Here is a 26,246-nt window from a genome sequence, read left to right on the forward strand (position 1 = left end):
ACTCCCGTATGTTTGTTCCGCTCCCTGATCTGTGTTACTGGTTCATAGATAGACTTATGCACATATTACCAGCCCAACAATAGATTGAAAATATGTCTCATTCTTATCCGTTGGGAAAAGTTGGGTGTGTTTCGGTAGTTAGTGACCTGTCTCTTGTCCGAAAAGCTATCCCTAAGGAGATTTGCTGATAATATAAGCAGTATAGGCTACCTGATTTACCAGTTTGTATTACTCTTACTCGGCCAACCCGCACTAGATTGGTGGTAGTTGGAGGGAGGACAGGATACTCCCCCCTCCCCCGCCCCTTCATAGCAGAAGCCTGCAATCAGTTGCACGTCTTAACATCAACTCGAGATGTTCTCTTGCTACGCAATCCCTCTACTCACTGGACTCACTGGACCTAAAGGACACGTATTTCCAGATCCCAGTCCATCCGTCTTCAAGGAAGTACTTGAGATTCAGCCTGGACAACAGAAAATACCAGTTCAAGGTGCTGTGCTTCGGTTTTTCCACAGCACCACAAGTCTTCACCAGAGTGTTCACCCTAGTATCATCTTGGGCACACAGGATTGGCATCTGTCTCCTCCGTTGTCTGGATGACTGGTTAATCCTAGCAGACTCGGTGTCAAATCAACTCTTCCTCAACACCGAGACAAACTTCTGAAACTTTGCCAAGATCTGGGAATCATGGTAAATCTCGAGAAGTCTTCCCTGCTTCCCACTCAAAGACTGGTATACTTAGGCATGATTATAAGCACCACTCTCCACAAAGCCTTCCCATCAGACGACAGGATAGCAAGGCTGAGGAAGGTCGCAAGACCTATTCTCAGACGAGAAGAACTCCCAGCCCAATCGTGGTTACGTCTCCTCGGTCACCTTTCATCGCTGGCCCGTCTAGTTCCCAATGGTCGCTTCAGGATGAGATCCCTCCAGTGGCGACTCAAGTCCCGGTGGAATCAAGCTTACGACTCCCCGGACACCCAGATCCCTATGGGACCTGCGGAACTGACGGACCTCCAGTGGTGGGTGGCAGACGAGAACCTACGAAAGGGAGTGGATCTTCTTGTCCTCCCCCGGATTTGATGCTGTTTTCAGACGCTTCAAAAAAAAGGGTAGGGGGCCCACGTTCTGAACCACACGACCTCAGGCCTCTGGTCAGAGTCAGAAAAGTACCTCCACATAAATCTCCTAGAGATGAAGGCCATCTTTCTAGCCCTTCAACAGTTCCAACAATACCTGCCAAGTCACTCTGTGGTGGTGATGAGCAACAACACCACATTAGTGGCCTACATCAACAAACAAGGAGGTACTTTTTCGCAGCAACTATCCCATCTAGCCTAGCTGTAGAGGTACTGAGATGGGCCGAAATCCACTCGATACCACTATCGGCATGCTTCATTGCGGGCAAAAGGAATGTGCTCGCCGACAATCTGAGCAAAGCATCTCAGATAGATAATAGGAATATATTTAAAACTCAGAAAAGGGTAATGATAGAAAAGGCACAAAAATTAGCTAATCTAACATATTCAGTCATAGAGAAAAGTTGCAATAAAGTAATGATAGGAAAAACGTTCTGGAAAAGTATTGGTTTACCATCTATTTTGTATGGAACAATTATTATAAATCTAACAGAAACTGAAATAGAGAAACTGCAAAGAATAGAGAATGGGGTATACAGGAAGATTTTAGGTGCCACTAAAAGCACAGCTAATACTACTCTAAGAGGGGAGATAGGTGCATCTTCTATGAAAGCAAGGGTGATGGATGGAAAGCTGCAGTACTTAAATCGTACCCTGAATGGAAAGAAGGAAATACTGAAAATAATTATCCAGGATATTCAAGAAAAAGAAGGAAGATGGTGGAAACAACCTGCAAAGTATTTGCAAGAATTAAGTTTAGACATAAGACAAATAAGAAGAATGAACAAGGCAGAAATAAAAACAGAAACCAGAAAGTGGGATACTGAAAAGTGGAAAGAAGAAATAGAAAGTAAAGTGAGCTTAGAAATATATAGAATGTGGAAGAAAGAAATTAAAGAAGAGTTAATTTATGACAATACATTTGCTTCAGTGATATTTTTTAGAGCAAGAACTAATACGTTAAAACTAAATATTGTAAATAAACACAATGGGGGGAATGTAAACTGTAATTTGTTCCAACACGAATACTTACCTCGAACTACTTTCTTAGGAGTTACCTGTAACCTCCTCTCTACCGACCAGAGTTTTGTGTAGTGTACCCCCCACCCCGTTTTCTAAGGAGGCCTTACCCCGGCATTAAGGAATGTGCCCCGAGGGTAGGCTTATCGTAGGTCGATGTCCGCCCTGGTCAACAGCTTCAGTAAGTTCTCTGGTCGCGACGTGTAAACACGTCGCCCTCGTTCTCTATCGATCCTTTGTGTGCGTTCTAAGTGTCCCACGTGTTCCCCGCGTGGTAACTTGTGTTTTCCTGTGTACTTTTCCTGGGTGTTCCTGTGTACTTTTCCCGGGTGTTCCAGTGTACTTTTCCCGGGTGTTCCTGTGTGTTCACCTTCCACCCGTGTGCTTACCCAGTGTATTCCTTGATTCCCTTCGTGCTTGTGTCTTGCGTGTGTGCATTATGGAGCAAATCCGCCGTTGTCCGGGGCCTAGAGCCGGTAAATCGTGTGGAGCGTTCCTCTCCAAGCCTGAAGTGGACCCTCACTCCCTTTGCTCCTCCTGTAGGGGAAGGGTTTGTTCGTCAGCAGATACGTGCCCCGAGTGTGTAGGCTGGAGTGATATCCAGTGGGTACGTTACGGTACGAAAAAGAGAAAATCGGCGAAACGTTCCCCCAGAAAAGCTAGCGTTACTTCGCCGCTACCATCACCCAGTGAGCGGTCTGACGGGGCCTCTGTTTCGCCGTCCCCTACACAGAGTAGGGGCCGAGGTAAGTCTGTCGTAGAGAAGGAACAAAGCGACCTTCCCCAAGAACCTAGTGAAAGTGCAGTGCCAATTGCGGGCCCTTCTAGGGCTAGTGAAGAACCCAGTAGTGCGTCTGGAGAGTCGGCCCTTGTGCTCGGGGGGCACGTGTCCTCCGATGACCCCTTGTGGGGTAGTATAAGGGGAGTAGGTCTGTGTCTTCGCCGCCCTCGTGGGCCTGTTCTTCAGGGTCTTCGGTGGGCGGAGACAACCAGAAGAAGTTACGATCTTCGGGTAATGATGCCTTCGGTTGGAGGCTTCCGAAGACACCGGGTAGGTCCCCGTTAAGAATGGAAGAGGGCCTGGACCCCTGGCTCCCTAGCATGGAGCGCCTTGAATTGTTCCCGGCCCCCCTCACGGAAGTCCACGAAGATTTCCTTCAGCCGTCGACCTCAGGCACTCAACGCGTGAAGAAGTCCCCCGCAGTCCCCGCTTCCGGCCGACATACGATAAGTACAGTGTTGTCGGGTTCGTCAGAAGATTATTTCTCGTCGGGGGATGAAGTCAGGAGAAAACACCGTCGTCGGAGGGAGCGGTCCAGGAGCAGGCGTTCCCGTTCTAGGTCGCGCTCCAGGTACAGTAGCAAGCGCTCCCGCTCCCCAGGACGTAAGTATAAGAGGAGTAGGTCTCCTGATGGCGACTGGGTCTTCGTACCCCGGGACTCAAGGGTGCCTTGTTCCCCGGACCGCCGGTCCAGAGAGTGCTCGCCAAGGATGCCGTCCTCAAAACACGACCTTGACCCTCGCAACCAAGCTCGCAGGAAGGACTCTACAGGAAGGCATAAGTCCTCGAAGCCTCCGGTTCACCCGGCCCAGCGGGGGGAAACGCGCTTCTTTTCGGGCGGCCTGGCCGAACCAGCCCAGCTGGTGCGGCCTTCGGGTCGGAAGGAACGGTTCCCGCTGCCGGGTCAGCCCACGGGAACCACGTCCTCGGCACCCAGAGCCCTTGAGCGGACGCGGGTCCCCGCTGAATCAGCGATGCCTGCGTTAACCCAGGCCCCTGTTGCGGACGTCCCCGCCGATGAAATCCAGTACCTCGGTAGGACGGCACCCCTGGCCCCAAGAGCTAGACGTCCAGTCGGTGTGCCCGGTAACCCAGCTCCCCGGCCCCAAGCCGAGACCTCGGCTGACGGAAGGGAAGGTTCACCAACGGAGGACTCGGCCTATAGGAGGGTGGTTGGTCTTATCAGGAGACACCACAAAATTGAGGAGCCTACAGCTACGACGTCTCTAGTGCTTCCTTTAGCCCGAGATCTGGTCCTAGGGCAGGAGTATGTGGACAAGGTGGTGGCTAGTAATGCCGAGGCCCCCAAAACCCAGAGTTCCTCAAAATTGCTCCAGGGCCTCAAAACTCAGGGAAAAGTTTATGTGCCAGAGGGGCATCGCCCAGGCCCCTGTAAAGTGGAGTCATCCATCGACATCCTGAGTTACGGCGTCTCAGACGATAGAGCCTCTTCGGCCCCAGTCTGTTTCCTGCCAGCAGAGGCCTCCATGATGGAGGAAATGTCGAGGGACCTAGTGAACGTCTCCTCTTGGCTGGACTGGTGGGCTTCCACCTTAGTGGGGGTACAAGCCTCGTTCGACCCCTCGGACCCGGACCAGCAAGGCCTCCTGAGGGCCCATATTACCTCCGGGGGTAAAACCCTAAAATTTTTAACTTACCAGTCGCTCGCCCTGATGGCTAACTGGGTACTCCGTAAGAGAGACACCGTACTGGCTAAGGTGTCCCGGAAGGTACCAGACAAGGAAGCGCGGGCCATACGGAGCTTACCCTTGTGGGGAGAGTCCTTGTTTCCCCTGAAGGAACTAGAGGCCATCATGGAGAAGGTCTCGAAGAAGAAGCAGTCTAACAACCCCAGGCCTACGCCTTCTAGGAGACCGCCCTACAAGAGGTCCGTCTCGGATAGTGCCGCGACCTCCCAAGCCTCTCCCAGCACGACGAGGAGAGAGGCTCCCTCTTCCTCCTGGTCCTCAACGCCTCAGCCCCCCCGTAGGGGAGCTCCAGCTTCCTCAAGCTCCTTCAGGTCGGGTTACTCTGCCTCTAGGAGAGGCCGTTCAGGCCGCTCCTCCAGAAGAAGATAGAGTGGGAGGCCCCCTATTCCCGCCCAAGCCTCGGGTTGGGGGATGCCTCAGACTTCATTGGCAAGCATGGAAGGCTCACGGAGCGGAGCCTTGGACAGTGTCCGTACTAAAGGAGGGCTACAGACTACCGTTAACAGAACCACCCCCTCTTATCCCGGCCAGCCGGGCGGAATGGCTAGCTCCCAGAGACCCGTTGAAGAAGACCGCCCTTCAAGAGGAGGTGTCCTCCATGTTAAAGAAGGGCGCCATGGAAGAAGTTCTTCTCCCTGGCCTGGGTTTCTACAGTCGTCTGTTCCTAGTAGAAAAAGCGACTGCGGGGTGGAGACCGGTTATAGATCTGTCGGCTCTCAACAAATTCATCAGGAAGACGGACTTCAAAATGGACACTCCGAAGTCAGTCCTGCTGTCCTTGAGGGAGAAAGATTACATGATGACCATAGACCTCAAGGACGCCTACTTCCAAATTCCGGTCCACCCCTCGAGTCGAAAGTTTCTCCGGGTGAAATGGGGTTCCCAGATCCTGCAATTCAAGACCCTTTGCTTCAGATTGTCAACAGCGCCCCAGGTGTTCACGAGAGTCTTCACGACTGTCTCAGTGTGGGCTCACGAACGAGGCATTCGCCTCATCCGATACCTGGACGACTGGTTGCTTCTTTCCTCCTCGAAGGACCTCTTGGAGGAACAAGGGAGGAAACTCCTCCAGTTTTGCAAGGATCTGGGCATCGTAATCAACCCGGAGAAGTCAAACCTATCCCCATCCACCAGAATGAACTACTTGGGAATGACGTTAGATACCATTCTGGGAAAAGCCTTCCCTTCGGAGGACAGAATAAACAACCTCATGAATATCATTCAGCCGTTCCTGTCGGAGCTCCCCAGGAGAGCGAAAGCCTGGCAGAAACTGATAGGTCACCTGGTCTCATTGGAGAAACTAGTTCCCCAAGGAAGGGTAAGGCTCAGAGCCGTACAATGGAACCTGAAGAACCTCTGGTGCCAACTGGACTCACAACAAGTTCTAATCCCAGTCCTACCAAACACGAGACCCTCCCTGGAATGGTGGCATTGCCGGTCGAACTCACTCAAGGGGATGCCCTTCGGGAGCGACCCCCCCGAGTTACTACTGTTCACAGACGCCTCCAACCAAGGATGGGGAGCCCATCTCCTCGATGAAACAGCACGAGGGACCTGGCTGGACGGGGAAAAGGAACTCCACATCAATGTCCTGGAGTTGAAGGCAGTCCAGAAGGCTTGCCTACACTTCGCGGGTCTGCTAAAGGGAAACACCGTGGCGTTGATGTGCGACAACGCCACGGTAGTAGCATACATAAAGAAACAAGGAGGCTTGAAGTCGAAGGAGTTGTGCGATCTCACCATAAAAATTCTAGATTGGGCAAAAGAGAACCAAGTGGTGTTGTTGCGAGGTTCATTCCCGGGAAGAAAAACGTACTGGCCGACGGCCTCAGCAGAGTGGGCCAGATAATAGGGACAGAATGGTCCCTTCTTCCAGAAGTAGCCAAGCTCATCATTCAACGTTGGGGTTCCCCGGTGATGGACCTCTTTGCAACAAAACTCAACGCCCAACTCCCCGTATATTGTTCTCCTGTACCAGACCCGAAAGCAGCCTTAGAAGATGCCTTTCAGCACAAGTGGGACAATCTAGATGTGTACGCTTTTCCCCCTTTCACGTTGATAAGGCAAGTGCTCAACAGAGTAAGGATAGCCCGAAACCTAAAGATGACTTTGGTAGCGCCCTGGTGGCCGGAGAGAGAGTGGTTCGCGGACCTAAAAGACCTGGCGAGTCAACCACCGTGGCCTCTGCCCGACAGGTCAGACCTGCATCAACCTCATTTTCTCAGGCTCCACGACAACCCACTTTCCCTACGTCTTCACGCCTGGAGACTATCGAGCGGCTCCTGAAGAAAGAAGGATATTCTTCATTCACTGCTAAGAGAATGTCGCTATACCTGAGAAAGTCGTCAGCCGCTGTCTACCAGGCTAAGTGGGCCTCCTTCACGAAGTGGTGCTCTGAGAAGCGCATTAAACCTCTGAAGGCCTCTGTCCCAGACATAGCAGATTTTCTGGTGTTTCTTAGAGACAAGGTGGGAATGTCAATCCCAGCCATAAAAGGGGTTCGGGCCGCCTTAGGCCAAGTCTTCCTCCTGAAGGGCATCGACCTGGGGGCCTCGAGGCACATAGCGATGCTTGTCAAGAGTTTCGAGCAGTCCTGCCCCCCACAGGCGAGTAGGGTGCCCCAGTGGGACTTAGCCAAGGTCCTGAAGTTGTTGTGTGGCCCCCCCTTTGAACCTTTGAAGGATATCGTGGACAGAGATCTCACCCTCAAGGCCGTCTTCTTGCTGGCCTTGGCGTCCGCTAAGAGAGTGGGTGAGATCCATGGTCTGTCATATTACGTTTCTCATTCGAAGGGGTGGAAAGAGGTATCCTTCAAGTTCGTGCCTTCTTTTGTGGCTAAGACTCAGAACCCAGCAGTCTGGGATCCGAGGTTCGAAGGTTTTTCAATACCTTCCATCCCTAGGACGAGTAATTCAGAGGATTTGAAATTATGCCCTGTACGTACAATTAGAAAATACCTGGAAAGAACGGCTCATCTCCGCCCAGGCATCAAGAGCCTCTTCGTATCCACGGGTATTAATAAGAAACAAATGTCCAAGAACACCATTTCCTTCTGGTTGAGACAAGTTATTGCCAGAGCTTACAAGGAAGAAGGCATAGCAGTGCCAGGCACCCCCCGACCTCATGACATCAGGGGCCTGAGCACCTCCTTAGCCTTTGAGAAAAACATGGCAGTAGGTCAGATCCTGCGAGCAGGTACTTGGTCGAACCAGTCAACCTTCACTGCCCATTACCTCAAGGACTACTCGAGGAAGTCCTTAGACGGGTTCTCCATTGGAATAGTCATCTCCGCCCTCCAAGCGGTGTAACGGTAAAAGCCCCAGGCGCAATCACGGCTAGCAACCGGGAGACACAGGTGCGGTTTCCTTCCATCCTACCCAGTTGCTTCCTAGCCTCATCGGGGAGTACCAACTTATACCATTGGATAACACATTCTTCACGACTACGCTACTGGAAGAAGCATCAGAAGAAGTTTTTTCAAAGGGTGAGTACTTAGACACTAACGTGAACTCTTGTGTAGTTACCCTCTCATCCGTTTTCTAGTAGGTTCCGTTATCCCTGGGCCTCTTGGCCTCCGCTTCCCGGGTCAGGGGGTCAGAATAGCACTCCCGCCTCCTAAAGTGTAAGTCTCCTAAGAAAGTAGTTCGAGGTAAGTATTCGTGTTGGAACAAATCAAAAATTTTAAGTAATTTTTATTTTTCCTAACATACTTACCGAGAACTACTTTTGGGTAATGGCCCTCCTTTCCTTCCCCGAGTGCCTCTCTTCCCTTGCAAGCATTGTGCTAATCCAATAGAACTTACTGAAGCTGTTGACCCGGGCGGACATCAACCTATGATAAGCCTACCCTCGGGGCACATTCCTTAATGCCGGGGGTAGGCCTCCTTAGAGAACGGGGTGGGGGGTACACTACACAAAAAACTAGTCGGTAGAGAGAAGGTTACAGGTAACTCCTAAGAAAGTAGTATGTTAGGTAAGTATGTTAGGAAAAATAAAAATTACTTAAAATTTTTGATTTTTGTGAAAATGAGGAGGAAGATTTGATACATTTTTTGTTATTTTGCCAGGAATATAGAAAAGAAAGGAATGAAGTAATTGAGCTACAACAACCATACGAGGAAGACTTAAAGAAGATAGTAGGATTATTTTTATTTAGTGAAACAAATATAGAAAAGAAAAACGAAGTATTAAACCTGATGTGGAAGAAAAGACAAACCAGTACAAGAAGATAAACGTTGGAGGCGCCGTTGTAAAGGCTATGCCTCACCCCAGAACCTGAACCTGAACCTGAAAGTGAGTACCGAGTGGTCTTTGGATCATCTAGTAGCCAACAAAGTCCTGACTTGGTGGGGTTCTCCGACTGTGGACCTCTTCGTAACGGCCCTGAACTTCAGGCTCCCGCTGTTCTGTTCCCCAGTCCCAGACCCTAAGGCTCTCTGGCAAGATGCTTTCCAACAACAGTGGGACAACATCGACGTTTACGCCTTTCCTCCGTTCTGTCTGATGAGGAGGATACTCAACAAGACCAGAACATCAGTCAATCTTTCAATGACCCTCATAGCTCCACTATGGCATCACGCAGAATGGTTCCCGGACCTGCAACTCCTAATGGAGCCGCCAAGAGAACTCCCTCCACGACACAATCTACTCAAACAACCAAACGCCAACATCTTCCACAAAACGATAGCTTCGCTACGACTTCACGCCTGGAGACTATCCAGCATTTCCTCTCTGAGAGAGGATTTTTGCAACAGGTTGTGATCAGGATGTCTGGACTCCTGTGGAAGTCATCAGCAGCAGTCTACCAGGCAAAGTGGAAAGTCTTCTGTGGTTGGTGTCGTGGAAGGGGTATCTCTCCATTCGATGCCACTATTCCAGCAATAGCGGAGTTCCTCGTGTATTTGCGTGAAGAAATGCGCCTATCAGTCTCGGCATGGAAAGGCTATCGCTCAGCCTTAAGTCTAGCCTTCAGGCTGAAAGGAATGGACATTTCTTCATCGCTAGAACTTTCTCTACTCATACGGAGTTATGAACTTACCTGCCCTCAGTCGGAAGTGAGACCTCCCCCATGGAATGTGGTTCGAGTTCTCAGGTCTCTTAGGAGACCTCCCTATGAACCATTATGCCAGGCATCAGATCGCCACCTAACTTGGAAAACGGTGTTCCTACTAGCTTTGGCCTCAGCCAAGCGAGTCAGCAAACTTCTTGGTCTCTCGTATGACATTGCCCATTCAAAGGGATGAGGGGAGGTAACGTTCAGCTTCGTTCCTGAGTTTATTTGCTAAGACTCAGAACCCGGGAGTAGCTGATCCTCGATTCGACTCCTTCCGGATATCTAGTCTCCGTACTGTAACAGATGACCCATCTCTTACTTTGCCCAGTAAGGAGCTTGAGGCTGTACCTCAAGAGAACAGCCACAGCCCCTCCTCCTGTGCCAGCACTATTCGTCAGCACAGGAAGGACTAAGAGGAGGGTCACCAAGAACACCATCTCGGCATGGATTCGCAGGGTCATTAACCTGGCACTGAATCCAGACCCTCCTCCGTCACGTCGCGCCAAAGCACACGATATCAGGGGCATAGCTACGTCCCTGGCCTTCAAAAGAAATTTTTCAGTGACGGAGATTCTTCAAGCTGGGGTGTGGAAACGGCAGACCACGTTCACATCCCACTACCTGCAAGACGTGACCCACAGGAGACTCGATACTTTCTCTATCGGTCCTGTGGTGGCTGCACAACAGCTGGTTTAAAACCTCAAGCTCCTTATTGGACAAGTAGCAGAAGGTTGAGGGCATTGTTACCCGGTTTTAGTCTGCATGAATGAAAAGGTTTGACTGGCCCTTATTCTTTTCCTCATCATCCCCTCTCTTGGGGAAAGCAGCATCCTGGGTTCTCTGCATAGCTGACCTCAAACTACTGCAGGTAAACCATGCTCCCTTGTGTTCCTAGTATTAATATTAATACTGTTACGTCCCCATACCCTGACGAGGTGGTATTTGGAAAGTCCTAGTCTACAAGTTTCCCTCTAAAGAACTTCAGAACAACTTTTTAGGACGAGTCACACTTCTTCATACCCTCACACACAGCTTGCGTAGGCCGCAGCAAGGTTTTAGGGAGGTGCAGAGGCTCCTTATTTCTTGAGTGTTAACACACTCAGATAAGGAGCCCCCGGGCAAAGCCAAAAAACTGGCTGGGACGTCCACCCTACCTAATGGGTGAGTCAACCCTATTAAATAGCGTGGTTTGTATTCCAGTTACGGAACAAATGACAAATTCGTAGATTACTTTTTATTTTTCAATATTAAACTTAGCCGGTGATTATATAAGCTGCAGCTCTGCTGCTCGACAGAAAACTCTACGTTCAAAATCCGCCAGCGATCGCCATGCAGGTAGGGGGTGTACATCAACAGCGCCATCTGTCGGGCAGGTACTCAGTACTCAATGTAAACACAGAACTCAATTTTCTCTCTGTCGTGCTACCGGCAAGACCTACTAATTCGCTGTTGCTAACTGGATTGGTTTTCACATCTTTTTGGTGAAGTACACATTTCTGGTTTTGAGCTTTCGCTTTGCAGGCTTTATCTTCAATACATCCTTGCATTCTTTTGTTGATATCGGATTATTTGTTGATGACTTTGGATAGTTTTTGAATTCCCCACTTGACTAATTCAAAATGGCTGACCCTTCTCAAGTCCCTAAATTCAGGAAGTGTAATGCTAGGGACTGTTCAAGGCGTCTTCCGAAGGCCTCTATCGATCCTCACACCGTTTGTTCCAATTGTCAGGATAAAGTCTGCCAATTGGAAGATCGATGTGAGGAATGCGTTGGGCTTCCGGAATTCGATTTCATCGAATTCCTTAAATATACACGTAGGCTAGAGAGAGATAGAGTCAGGAGAAGTTCGTCTCGCTCCGTTGAATTTTCCTCTCCTCATGCCCCACAACCTATTCCTTCCCCTGTAGTGGTTGCTCCTGATCCCCCTCCTAGCACTCAACAACCTTCGATGGCAGATATGATGCGTGCCATCCAAGCTCTGGGTGAGAGAGTCGAGTCCTTGGCTAGTGACCGCAACCAGCTCATGGCAGACGTCAAGGAGCTGAAGTGTAAGAGTGCAGTGGGTGATAAAGTGAGTGATAGTGTTGTGGATAGTGTTGCGCTTGAGGGTTCGTCTGTTCGTGCCTGTCGTCCTCCCAGTCCGGGACCTCTTGCAAGCTCCCAAGCCCAGGGGAGAAGCAATGTCGTACGACCAAAGGGTTCGAGAGGCTTTAATCAGCGAACAGACGTTCCCTCCGTGGTTTCGGGCGTATCTACCCAAGATCGCCCCACCCACACTAAGACGAGTGAGCCCATTTATTCCTCGTCTGCGGAAGAGGTTTCTCGTAAGAAACCATGGACCAAGGTCTCGCGGCCTCTTAAGCGCAAGTCGGTCCCTTCCGCTCAAGTCCAACGGCCCAGTTGTAGCCACTGGGTCAGTTCGGACTCGCTGCAGTCTTCCGACGACTGCTCACCTCCTAAGAGAGGCAAAGCGGTACCGCATCAGGCAGTCACACCGTCTGTTGCCGCACCTGCTCCTGTAGACCCTAAGTGGTCTTTGCTGCAGACCATGCAGGTTCAGTTAACGTCATTGATGCAGGACTTTCGTGCGGAGAAGGTTGACGTTGCACCAACCTCTAGCCTACAACCACCCACGGTTGTGCGTCCTGGGGACGCTGAGGCAACCTTCGACCGCACTCCAGCTAAGAGAGTCCCGCCACCCATGCGCTGCCAGCCGCATGTTGACGTTCAGCGACGCACGGAACCTTCCGTTGACGTTCGCGAGGTACAACAACAGTCTAAGTTGTTTTGTTTTGACGCTGTGCGTCAACCTCTGCAACCCATTGTGGTTACCTCTGCTCGCCCACATCAGACTACACAGTCTGGAGTAGACGCTATGCGTCCCCGCGCTGCTATGGTTGTTGCCAGTTCACAGACTGGGCAACAGTTCCATGACGTTGCGTCCGATTCAGTCACGCGTGCACCCGTGCTGCCGGACTCAGCTGACCAGCTGATTCCTACTCCTTTGCCGCTTCCTCCTCAGTTCTCAGATGATGGACTCTCTGATGATGACGACGCGGCCCACATTGATGACCCACATACGGACCTTGACGAACCCAAGACCACGCAACCCTCTTTGGACTTTAGGAAAGTACTTGCTCTGTTCAAAGAGATGTATCCGGACCAGTTTGTGTCTGCGGCCCCACGCTCCCCTCCATCAGAGTTTGCTTCAGGTACGCAGTCATCCGCGCCTGCCTTTACGAAACTCGTACTCGCCCGCTCGTCCAAGAGAGCTTTACGGGTTTTAGGAGACTGGATGCAGTCCAAAAAGGACCTAGGGAAGACAGCGTTTTCGTTTCCCCCTGCGAAACTCTCCTCCAGATCGAGCGTCTGGTATGCCACGGGAGAAGTTCTCGGCTTGGGAGTTCCTGCCTCTGCCCAGGGCGACTTCTCAAGCCTGGTAGACTCTCCCCGCAGGCTAGCCATGAGACGCTCTAAGATATGCTGGTCTCCTACGGACTTAGACCACCTGTTGAAGGGAGTGTTTAGAGCCTTTGAGGTCTTTAACTTTTTGGACTGGTGTCTGGGAGCTTTGAGCAGGAAGATCTCCCCGTCTGACAAGGAATCTTCCTTGCTCATAATGTCCTGCATGGACAAGGCCATACGAGACGGGTCTAGTGAACTTGTGGCTTCGTTCGTATCCGGGGTCCTCAAGAAACGGGAGAACCTTTGCACGTTCCTGTCAGCTGGAGTAACACCATGTCAGAGATCTGAACTCCTTTTTGCTCCTCTCTCAAAGTGCCTTTTTCCAGAGGATTTAATTAAGGAGATTGCTGCCTCTTTGATTCAGAAGGACACCCATGACCTGTTTGCGTCCTCTGCCCGCAAAGCCACCCCTTTGCCTTCCGTGTCAAGACCCAGGATGGACACTCCAGCGTCCAGATTCATTCCGCCCTTTCGTGGCAGAGCCTCCAGCAGAGGAGGTGCTCGTGCCGAAGGGAGAAGTGGGAAGAAGAAAGGTACCAAGTCCTTTAAAGGCAGAGTCTGACTGCCTCCTTCTTCAGACAGCAGTGGGAGCCAGACTCAAGAACTTCTGGCAGACCTGGGAGGCAAGAGGCGCAGATGCACAATCTGTGAAGCTGCTCAGAGAAGGGTACAAGATCCCGTTTGTCCGCAAACCCCCTCTAGCAACGTGTCCCATCGATCTCTCTCCCAGGTACAGAGAGGAACACAAGAGACGAGCTTTGAAGCAGGAGGTGTCTATCTTACTAGAAAAGGGAGCGGTAGTCAAAGTCCGGGACCATCAATCTCCGGGCTTCTACAACCGTCTCTTCTTAGTGGTAAAGAAGACAGGAGGGTGGAGGCCGGTGCTAGACGTCAGTGCGCTGAATGTCTTTGTCACAAAGCAGACGTTCGCCATGGAGACCACAAAGTCTGTTCTACCAGCGGTCAGAAAGGAAGACTGGATGGTCTCTTTAGACCTAAGGGATGCATACTTTCACGTCCCCATCCACCCAGACTCCCAACCTTTTCTGAGATTCGTTTACGAAAAGGTTGTCTACCAATTTCAAGCCCTGTGCTTTGGCCTAAGCACAGCTCCTCTTGTGTTTACGAGGCTGATGAGGAATATAGCCAAATTCCTTCATTTAGCGGACATCAGAGCCTCCCTCTATTTGGACGACTGGCTTCTAAGAGCCTCTTCCAGTCGTCGCTGTCTGGAGAATCTAAAGTGGACTCTAGATCTGATCAAGGAATTGGGTCTCCTGGTCAATATAGAAAAGTCTCAACTGGTCCCATCCCAAACTATTGTGTATTTAGGGATGGAGATTCACAGTCAAGCTTTTCGGGCTTTTCCGTCGGCCCCCAGAACAAGTCAAGCCCAGGTATGCATCCAGAACATGCTGAAGAGGGAACGATGTTCAGTCAGACAGTGGATGAGTCTGATAGGGACGATATCATCCCTGGAACAGTTCGTTTCGTTAGGGAGACTACACCTCCGTCCCCTTCAATTTCACCTAGCTGTTTACTGGAAAAAGGACAAGACGCTAGAAGCGGTCTCGATCCTCATTTCCGAGAAGATGAAGTCGTCCCTGACTTGGTGGAAGGACAGTATCAGCCTCAGAGAGGGTCTGCCCCTGGCGGTTCAGACCCCCAACCACGTTCTCTTCTCGGACGCATCGGACACGGGCTGGGGTGCGACTTTAGACGGTCGGGAATGCTCGGGAACTTGGAACTCGCATCAAAGAACGTTACATATCAACTGCAAGGAGCTACTGGCAGTTCATCTGGCCTTGAAAAGCTTCAAGTCCCTCCTTCAAGGCAAAGTGGTGGAGGTGAACTCGGACAACACCACGGCTTTGGCGTACATCTCCAAGCAAGGAGGGACCCATTCTATGACGTTGTACGAGATCGCAAGGGACCTCCTCACCTGGTCAAAAGATCTAAACCTTTCACTAGTAACGAGGTTCATCCAAGGCCACTTGAATGTCATGGCGGACTGCCTCAGTCGGAAGGGACAAATCATTCCAACAGAATGGACCCTACACAAGGATGTGTGCAAGAGACTATGGGCCACATGGGGCCAGCCTACCATAGATCTCTTCGCAACCTCGATGACCAAGAGGCTCCCAATATATTGCTCACCAATCCCGGACCCAGCAGCAGTTCATATAGATGCCTTTCTACTGGATTGGTCACATCTAGACCTTTATGCATTCCCCCCGTTCAAGATTGTCAACAAGGTACTGCAGAAGTTCGCCTCTCACGAAGGGACAAGGTTGACGTTAGTTGCTCCCCTCTGGCCCGCGAGAGAATGGTTCACCGAGGTACTTCAATGGCTGGTGGACGTTCCCAGAACTCTTCCTCTAAGGGTGGACCTTCTACGTCAGCCACACGTAAAGAAGGTACACCAAGGCCTCCACGCTCTTCGTCTGACTGCCTTCAGACTATCGAAAGACTCTCTAGAGCTAGAGGCTTTTCGAAGGAGGCAGCCAGGGCGATTGCTAGAGCAAGGAGGACATCCACTCTTAGAGTCTACCAGTCGAAGTGGGAAGTCTTCCGAAACTGGTGCAAGTCAGTATCAGTATCCTCGACCAGTACCTCTGTAACCCAAATAGCTGACTTCCTATTATATCTGAGGAAAGAAAGATCTCTTTCAGCTCCCACGATCAAAGGTTACAGAAGCATGTTGGCATCAGTCTTCCGTCACAGAGGCTTAGATCTTTCCAACAACAAAGATCTACAGGACCTCCTTAAGTCTTTTGAGACCACGAAGGAGCGTCGTTTGGCTACACCTGGTTGGAATTTAGACGTGGTACTAAGATTCCTTATGTCAGAAAGGTTCGAGCCGCTACAATCAGCCTCCTTTAAAGATCTCACTTTAAAGACTCTTTTCCTGGTTTGCTTGGCCACAGCTAAAAGAGTCAGTGAGATTCACGCCTTCAGCAGGAACATCGGATTTTCATCTGAAACGGCTACATGTTCTTTACAGCTTGGTTTTCTAGCCAAAAACGAGTTACCTTCTCGTCCTTGGCCGAAATCGTTCGATATTCCAAGCCTTTCAAATATGGTTGGAAATGAACTAGAAAGAGTCTTATGCCCTGTTAGAGCTCTTAAGTTCTATTTAAAACGAACTAAACCTTTACGAGGACAGTCAGAAGCTTTATGGTGTTCTATTAAGAAACCTTCTTTGCCCATGTCAAAGAATGCCTTATCTTATTATATCAGACTGTTGATACGAGAAGCTCATTCCCATCTGAGTGGCGAAGACCAAGCTTTGCTGAGGGTAAGGACACATGAAGTTAGAGCTGTCGCAACTTCAGTGGCCTTTAAACAAAATAGATCTCTGCAGAGTATAATGGACGCAACCTATTGGAGAAGCAAATCAGTGTTCGCGTCTTTTTATCTTAAAGATGTCCAGTCTCTTTACGAGAACCGCTACACCCTGGGACCATTCGTAGCAGCGAGTGCAGTAGTGGGTGAGGGCTCAACCACTACATTCCCCTAATTCCATAACCTTTTTAATCTTTCTCTTGAAATGTTTTTTATTGTTGTTTTTGGGTTGTCCGGAAGGCTAAGAAGCCTTTCGCATCCTGGTTGATTTGGCGGGTGGTCAAATTCTTTTCTTGAGAAGCGCCTAGATTAGAGGTTTTGATAAGGTCCTGTAGTATGGGTTGCAACCCTTGATACTTCAGCTCCTAGGGGTCGCTCAGCATCCTAAGAGGATCGCGAGGCTCCGTAAGGAAGACGTACTTAAAAAGGCAGAGTAATTGTTCAAGTCGACTTCCTTACCAGGTACTTATTTATTTTATGTTTGTTATTTTGAATAACTGCTAAAATGAAATAAAAAAATCCTTAGCTCATAATAATGTAAACAATTATTGCTGGTCTCTACCCACCCCCCTGGGTGTGATTCAGCTTATATAATCACCGGCTAAGTTTAATATTGAAAAATGTTATTTTTATAATAAAATAAATTTTTGAATATACTTACCCGGTGATTATATATTAAAGGACCCTCCCTTCCTCCCAATAGAGACCCAGTGGACCGAGGAGAAAATTGAGTTCTGTGTTTACATTGAGTACTGAGTACCTGCCCGACAGATGGCGCTGTTGATGTACATCCCCTACCTGCATGGCGATCGCTGGCGGATTTTGAACGTAGAGTTTTCTGTCGAGCAGCAGAGCTGCAGCTTATATAATCACCGGGTAAGTATATTCAAAAATTTATTTTATTATAAAAATAACATTTTTCCTAACTATACAAACCTTAGCTATTTAACTAAGCTTGCCCGCCAGCCCTATCCCCCTTGAAGTCCTACCTCCAAGCAAAGTGAGCTCAAGCACAGGTGTGTGTGAGGGTGGGTGTAGCAAGCTACCCTCCCCTACTCCCGCTAACTAACGGTGTTGGTAGTAAACCCTCATTAAAAATAATGGCTCATCATTTCAGCTACACCGAAAGCAATACCCCTATTAAATAGCTAAGGTTTGTATAGTTAGAAAAAACACAAATTATCTACGAATTTGTCATATTTCATATATAAACTATATAAAGACTTATGTCAGCCTGTTCAACATAAAAACATTTGCTGCAAGTTTGAACTTTTGAAGTCCAATCATTTCAACTACCGAATTAGGAAGATCATTTCACAACTTGGTCACAGCTGGAATTTGAGCCTAATGATGAAGGTCTGTCTATTAGAGTTAACTGCATGTCTAGTATTACGAACAGCATAACGAACTAATTGAACGACTTTGTCATAAATTAATATCCAGATCAGGAATCAGAAATTAAGATGAGAATCAGCAGCTGAAGACCAGATCAGAGAACAATACTCAAAACAAAGCAGAATGAAAGAATTAAAACACTTCTTCAGAATAGATCGATCACCAAAAATCTTAAAAGACTTTCTTAATAAGCCAAATTTTTGTGCAATGGAAGAAGACACAGACCTTGTGTGTTTCTCAAAAGTAAATTTGATGTCGAGAATCTCGCCTAAAATTTTAGGAGTCATACAGAGTTAAAGAAACATAATCAATGCTTAGATCTGAATGTTGAGGAGTCTCTGTACTTGACCTACTTACAATCATACTTTGAATTTTGTTAGGATTTAACTTCATGCCCCATAGTTTGCACCATGCACTGATTTCAGCTAGATCTATTAAGGTATTCAGCAACTCCAGATCTATATTCAGGAGATGGAATTGATGTAAATTGTTGCATCATCTGCATTTGCAACAAGCTTGTTTGCTAAGCCAAACCAAACCTACCCAGTGTCGGGTTGCCACCTCACACTAAAAGTTTAATTGGCTACCTTCCAGCTTTGCCGAAAGAATATCCATAATGAATAACTCCAGGTTTGTTTTAGTTAGAAAAAAATACAAATTATATATAAGTTTGTAATTTTCTTAATCATTTGATGACTATTCTTGATGGAGAACTTTCCAGCCAGGCCATTTTAACTTAAGAAAAGAAAATTTTAACATGTGAGCACAGCAACAAAACTACAGTACAACATGAACAGTTATTAGTAACCAACAAGGTAGATGATGTGTTGAGGCACTGGTTACCCATCCCTTTGTTGTACCTCCTTATAAAGCCTTTATATTTCAAGTATCAGTGATTAGCCACCGGATGAGAAAGTTGCCGAGATGTATGGTGTCTAAAGGCTATGGTAGACTGAAATCTCAAAGGCTGAGAAAGTTTGGATATTGTTCAGGAAATTTTAACAATAGGAATTTTTACTTTGAAGCCCATTAGGAAGGCCAAGACTTAGACTAGACAGAAATTTTACTGATAGGGGACAAAACTGAAGACAATTTTGATAAATCATGTTACAAATATCCCTTTAATTGGAAGATGAAAGTATATAGAAAATGTAGTTTTGTATTAATATTTTTCATTTCATGTAAGATAGCTTTTAGGTTCGTTTTCATTCTTGGCCTCTGTATCTGACATGACACATTGCTTATCACCTTTTCATTAGGGTATGGAAGATTTCATGAAGATTATTGATGAAGCGGCTATTGAATATGAAGATTACAGAACTGAGTATGAACTGCTGAAAGGTCAGAGAAAAGAAGAGGAAGCAAAACGTCAGATGGGTAACATTAAGCACATCAAGAAGGATTTAGAGGAGGAAGGTCTTTGCTATGTTCGTCAGAAAATTAGGTAAGTCATTTTTTAATCATAATCTTCAGAAATAAGAGTATTTATACTAAGCGTGTATTGCTTACCTTTTTGTCCATACAAAGTATAAATCTATTCTTTACAAATGTGTTTTGATGATTTCTTCAAATTATGTCATGGTCTGCGTTACAAATTACATTATCAAAACTACCAAATGAGACTGCTTCACTTGTAGCTTTCACCTTTCTTATTGACCTATTTTTTGCTGCTATTCATGTACCCTCTTATGAAATTTCCATTCTACTGTTTCTTTGTTCCTACACACATACAAACCTTTAGCTCTGTACTATGGCTATATTGGTCCGGTGTAGCTGGAAACTATCCATAAACTGTTCATGCGAGGTATGACAACCTGCTGCTAATTAGAGCTTGTTAGACTAGCCACCCCGCTCACACACTCAGCCATTGTGTTACATCCCTTTTGTTTTTGTTTTCTTTGTTCTCCCATAAAGCCTAAAAAATAAAGCTGGCTATAAACTCACTTTGCTTTCTTCTTTCTCTTTTCCAGGTGTGTCTGGTGTATTGAGGGCTGCCCTGCATGCACATGACACTCCTGTACTCAGGCTTCTCCCTTTGGAGAGTGTCGGTAGTGGCCATCCTCCCAGTGGGAGTGGTATGGTAGGTGACGGAAGAAGTCTAAAAGGTATTTTTCTCCCTAGAGGTCAAAGAAGTCCTGACTTCTCTCTCTAGCGCCTCATCTTCTCCCCGCTGACTCTTGCTTGTATGGTCTCCACTGGAGGAAAGTAAGAGTTATGACCGTTCGATTCCCAGACAACTCTCAGGTACAGAGTGCCCCGTCACTTTCCCTTTTGAAGCAGAGCCGCCAACAGCCGAGGGGAAGTCTATCTCTCTTTTGACACTGTACCAACTCTGGACATCCTTGGGGTTTTCATGTTCCCCCTCCAAGGAACGGCTTTTGGAGATGCTGAAGTTTGGGCCGCAGTGGGAGTGCACATCTGCCTCTGCAAGGGTTGGCCACCACCACCCATTCTCCTGAGACTCTGGAGTGGCATTCGCTTCAGAAGGTCTTGTACCCTTTGCTGAAGCATCCTCTGCAACTTCTCGCCTACCTGAGGAGTTGCTGGAAGGGTCTCCCCGGAGTCCCGGCCAGGCTTGTGATCCCTCCAGGTTGAGCATGCCAGCTTAACTTGTTCAGCTACCTGAGCTTCCTTATCATGTGCGCACTTAACTGTGCTGAATTTTAACCTTGTTTCCCCTTTGGTTTCTTGGTAGCTTTAGTGATCCCAAAGTCTTGTGTGAATATTGACACCAAATACAGTTTGTTCCGTAACCGAAATACAAACCACGCTATTTACAAAGGGTATTACTTTTAGCGCAGCTGAAATGACGAGCCAATAGTTTTTAACGAGGGTTAATTACCCCCGCGCTAGTTAGCGGGGGGGTGGGGAAGGGTAGCTTGCTACCCCTCCCCCCTCCACACACCGGTGACTTGCTCCACTTCACTTTTGGCTCGGTGGTGATCAGACGTGTCTGCTCATCGCCTTCGTGACAGCCTTTAATTTTCTGCTTTTTCTTTTCAGCGTGTGTGTTGGTTGGAAGTTGACCTTCAGTTATTTTCTTTACTATGCGTACATGCCCTGGAGTTGCCGGCCGTCCTTGTGGGACTTTCATGTCGGACGTTAATACGGATCCACACACCCTCTGCCCTCAATGTCGGGGCCGACGGTGTGACCAGGATAACATGTGCCGTGAGTGCAGGGAGTGGTCTGCCTCCCAGTGGGAGAGGTTTGGCCGTAGGCGTAAGAAGAAGTCCAAGAGAGACCGTTCTCCTCCGGGGTTAGCCTTGAAGGAGGAAGGTTCTCGGGACACTTCTTCCGCCGCCCAAACCTCCTCCGAAGCTCCCCCTCGGCCGCCTCCTAAGGAGAGTCGTCCGAGTGGGAGCGCAGGCCCTTGTTCTGTTTCCCTACCTTCGGTGGGGGGAGAGGGCGTCGCCTCCCATAGCGAGGCGGTTCCCCCTCCTCCTCCGGGGGAGGTTATTAATAATGCCTTATCCAGTGATGATCTTTTACAGATTTGGTCGTCCCTGGGGCTTAAGGGCTTGCCCTCCAGGGTCGCTCTTATTGACCTTGTCTCGTTGGGGGCCGCTGTTAAGCAGTCGCCGGTGGTAGCAGAGGTAGACCCTCTGTCTATTGTCGACGTCGTGGTGACAGAGGCCTCCGACGTGGCTGGGCCTTCCGCCGCAGGTGCTGTTGCTGGTGATGGTGCTCAAGGCTCTCCTCCTCCTTCCGTACATCCTTCGAAGGGGGAAGTGAGTCCTTCGGTCTCGACTGCTGCTCAGCTTCCTTCTGAGGGAAGTGTTTTGACGGAGACTCCCCTTCGGAGGACCGATGGTCCCGACGATCTCCCCCGAGGCCGCCTCCGCCGTAAGGCTCACCACCCTCTACGCCACAAGGGCCTCCCTTCCCCTTACAGGGGGACTAAGAGACGCCTTTTTGGGTCTTCGTCCTCCGGGGGGGGACTCTCCTCGTCAGCCTCAACCTACTGCTCCGCCCTCCTTGAACCTCTCTGCAGACCGCTCACCATCTCCTACCGGATCTTCGCCTTCTGGAGAACTCGTCACCCGACGGGCAACGGTCCCTTCGGGGCTAAGGGATTCTTCCCTTATGCGAGCAGTGCTAGCGCACAAGCGCTCTCCTGCTCGCCAGCGCTCACCTGTTCGCCAGCGATCTTCTGCTCGCCAGCGCTCTCCTGCTCGTCGACGATCTCCTGCTCGCCAAGACTCTCCTGCTCGTCGGCTCTCTCCTGATGTTCGCCCCCCTCGCCAGCGCTCTCCTGCTCGTCAGCTCTCTTCCGACTGTCAGCGCTCATTTGAGGACCATCGCCCTGCGGTCTCTGACCACCCTTTAGTTCCTGCTGAACTCCCTGCTCACCATCTGCCTGGTCCTGTGTCTATGCAACATCGTGCTGCGCGTGTGTCAGAAACACATGTTCGCCAACGCGCCAGCGATCTTCCCGTTCCTGCTCGTGAACGCGCCGCACCACCTGTCCTCTCACAGGACACGCGTCGACCTTCTGCTCGCCAGCGATCACCAGCTCGCCAGCGATCACCTACGCGCCAGCGATTACCTCCTCGCCAGCGTTCACCTGCTTGCCAGCGCGCACAGGCGATCTTAGTATCGCCTATTCAACAGCGACAACTAACGCGCCGACGTTCGCCAACGCTCCTGAAGGAACATGGTTCGCCAGCTTCTAGCTCGCCATTGCGCGTTCGCCCGCCTGCACATGCCGCTCGCCATCGCTCGCCATTGCACGATCGCCCTCCTGCGCATGCTGCTCGCCATCGCACGACCCTGCACGATCGCCCGCTTACGCATGCTGCTCCTCATCGTACAACCCTGAACGATCGCCCTCCTGCGGATGCTGATCACCATCGCACCCCATCACGCGATCATTCACCTGCGCATGCTGCTCGCCATCGCACAACCCTGAACGATCGCCCGCTTACACATGCTGCTCCTCATCGCACAACCCTGAACGATCGCCCTCCTGCGGATGCTGATCACCATCGCACCCTATCACGCGATCATTCACCTGCGCATGCTGCTCGCCATCGCTTACCATTACGCGGTCATTCACCTGCGCATGCTGCTCACCATCGCACACCAGTGCGTCGACATACCACATCGCGCCATCGCCAACTTGAGCGACTGCACTCACCAGCTCGTCATCGATCGCCTGTGGATCTACATCGCCAGCGATCTTCCTCACCTACGCGGCAGCACGATCCCTCGCCGTCGCGCCAACGCTTGCGTTCGTCGCCTCGGACACGTGTTCATTTACCTGCCCACCCTCGCGCCCACTCGCCTGCGCGCCCGCGCGACTGCTCGCCTGTGCGCCCGCGCGATCATTCGCCCTCGCGCGACCATCGTTCGCGACGAATTCCACAGCCGGTGGTAGCAGAAGGGACGCGTGCTCCTAGACGGCACTCGGGATCACCTCCATCCAAGCACAGGTTGGTAGTGCAGGACGAAGACAGGTCAGTACAGCATTCTTCCCCACCTTCTTTTCAGGCAGGTACCGTCGTGTCCACTCCAAAGGATCGCCCGATCCCTTTCTCTTTAGCGAGGATTTCGGACTCTGTGTCCTTGGAGCAGCAGACTTGGTTTGGTCCGCTGGCACGGGCGTTAGTGAGGGTTATGAAACCAGCACTCGCCGGCCAGGTGACAAACCAGCGGCTGTCTCTCCTACGCTGAAGAGAAAGAGAGGAGTGGACTTCGTGGTGACTTCCCCTAGGGCGAAGTTGGTTCCCAAGAGGTCGGTCTCGAAGGTCCCTTCTCCTGCACGAGTACTCTCTCCTTCTCCCGTGGACGAGGCCTTTCCGTCCTCAGGTGAGTCCAGTGGGGCGGTAGTCTTCCCCTCGGCACCAGGGGGGGAGACTTCGCTTCAGGCAGGAGAATCGTCTCGTGAGGAAGGGGCCCCTCGAACCTCGTTGTTGGGATCCTGTATCCCTCCCAGGAGGGAACCCAAGGATTCCAAGACCGTCCCTAAATCCTCTGCAAGGATTCGTCAGGAACCCACGACTACCCAGGGGAATGTCCACGTACCACCTGTTACGATCCTCGTGGGGATCGAACCAGATTCTGTTGAATTAATTAATGAAATGGGGACATTTCAACTACAACCAATTAGAAACAATAGGAAATATAGAAAGAAAACTCGCAAAGGAAAACATAATTTTATTTACAACTAGTCAAAGGTGAATGTTTCTTGATTGAGTACTTAGGAAGCACTGAACTAAACAAAGAGAATCATTTGATTAAACTACACTCCAGCAAATAGGGGAACAGTCAAGATGGTAGATAAATAACACAAAAAGAATATACTACTCTTCGCAGCAGCTCTCGACGGTTGACAGGAACGGAGATGTTTTCAGGTCTGGCGGCTCGTCGGGGGTAATGAGGGCGGGAGGCAACTCGTTAGGACATCTCGGACAAAGCTGGTTACGTCTGCATTCTCGTCCTTACGCCTTCTCTCCTTCACTCAGCTTGTTCGCCCTCTCTCTCTCCTTTCTTGGGTTTCTTCCTCGTCTCTTTTTCGTACTGTGTCCTTTTCTTGATCGCGTGGAAGTTTATATATCCCTGTATGGGAGGGGTTAACTATGGACAGGTCCATATAAGGAAATTTTCTCGTTTCTTCATCCTCATTGGTGTTCCTTGAAACCGCTGATAACACCTAGACGAACGCTCTGCTGGTGTAATCAAATTTCATAAAGTTGACTCCTTCGGCTAATGTACTTCTCTTCGGCGACAAACACACTTAATCTTCTCTTATGGGTTCCTTGGTCCTCTATAGACAGGGGCTCGTTGTGCTCAAAGACCTCCAACCTAGGCACATAACTTGACGATGGCAGCTTCAATAAACAATAGCGGGACCTTATCTCTCTCTCTCTCTCTCTCTGCTTCTCTAAGAGTAGAAAAATCACGTGTTTTAACATTCTTTCCTATATTATTCTATCTACCCATGACACGTCCCCCTAAAAGAAAAAAAAAGGAAAATCTACTGATTTTATCTTTTTTTAAACAAAGCTATCAAAGGAGAAAATCTCTTATCCCTAAACTGAGAGACAATTACTTCATTACTCTCGTATCATGTAACCAAAAGCAAAACACACTCTTACGTGTTGATAGAAGAAAAACACAAAAACAGAAAGGAAACAAACGTCCATATCATTCTGAAAAGTCTCTAGAAAGACTGTCGGCTATTACATTATTCTTTCCCTTTATATGAACTATCTTTAAATCATAGTCTTGTAATTCCAAACTCCAACGCATGAGACGTTTATTCTTATTCTTAAACCTATCTAAGTAAACTAATGGATTGTGATCAGTATACACAGTTAAAACATGACCACTACGTACATAAATCTCAAAATGTTGTAAAGTTGATACTAAACTAAACAATTCCTTCTCAATAGTTGAATAGTTCTGCTGTGCTTTATTTAACTTCTTCGAATAATAAGCCACAGGGTGCTTGATCCCATTCACTTCTTGCAGCAGAACTCCTCCTATTCCAATGTCACTTGCATCTATCGCTAAATTAAATTCCTTGCTAAAATCGGGCAACATTAGTACAGGCTCGTGAATCATTATGGCCTTTAACTTATTGAAAGCTTCGATGCAGTCATTATCAAATACAAAACTTCGTCCTTTCTTGAAAAGATTAGTAATTGGAGCACTTATTTCTGAAAAATTAGGAACAAATCGGCGGAAATATGAAATCATTCCGATGAATCTCATTGCCTGTTTTTTACTGGTAGGAATTGGGAAGTTGATGATAGCTTCTATGTTCCCATCTTTTGGACAAATCTTACCTAGACCTACCTTATGACCCAAATATGTGATCGAAGTTTTTCCGAATTCACATTTCTTCAGATTTAAAACAAGTTTTGCTTTTTCAAGTGCTGACAATACTTTAGCTAAAATGCGTAAATGTTGCTCCCACGTATCTGAAAATATTACAAGATCATCCAAATACACAACACAGTTATCAATTCCATTTAAAACTCTATTCATTAATCTTTGAAAAGTACTCGCTGCATTTCGTAGACCAAAAGCCATAACTTTGGGTTCATAACTACCGAAAGGTGTTATGAAAGCAGATATTTTCTGTGCTCGACTACTTAAAGGTACTTGCCAATAACCTTTGGCCAAATCAAGTTTAGAAATAAACTTAGCATTTCCTATTTTATCTAAACAATCTTCTATCCTGGGGAGAGGAAAATTACTTTGTTTCGTAACACTATTCACTTTTCTAAAATCAATACACAGCCTATCTGATCCATCTTCCTTCTTAACAAGAACTATTGGAGAACACCAGTCACTTTCGCTGGGAACAATCAAACCATTGTCTAGCATA

The 26,246-nt window shown here is 48.8% G+C and overlaps 1 protein-coding gene across 1 annotated transcript in view; it reads left to right on the top strand.

The window, feature by feature from the left end:
- LOC137641472 (GPN-loop GTPase 1) overlaps positions 1 to 26,246 on the top strand; it is a 69,072-nt gene that overhangs the window by 14,214 nt on the left and 28,612 nt on the right. The window contains exon 2 of the mRNA XM_068374065.1: positions 19,168 to 19,352. Within this exon, the coding sequence (XP_068230166.1) occupies positions 19,168 to 19,352 (185 nt within the window). The remainder of the gene's footprint in view (positions 1 to 19,167; positions 19,353 to 26,246) is intronic.

The sequence above is a fragment of the Palaemon carinicauda genome, chromosome 5 (genome assembly GCF_036898095.1).
Source record: "Palaemon carinicauda isolate YSFRI2023 chromosome 5, ASM3689809v2, whole genome shotgun sequence".
NCBI classification, from domain to species: Eukaryota; Metazoa; Arthropoda; class Malacostraca; order Decapoda; family Palaemonidae; genus Palaemon; species Palaemon carinicauda.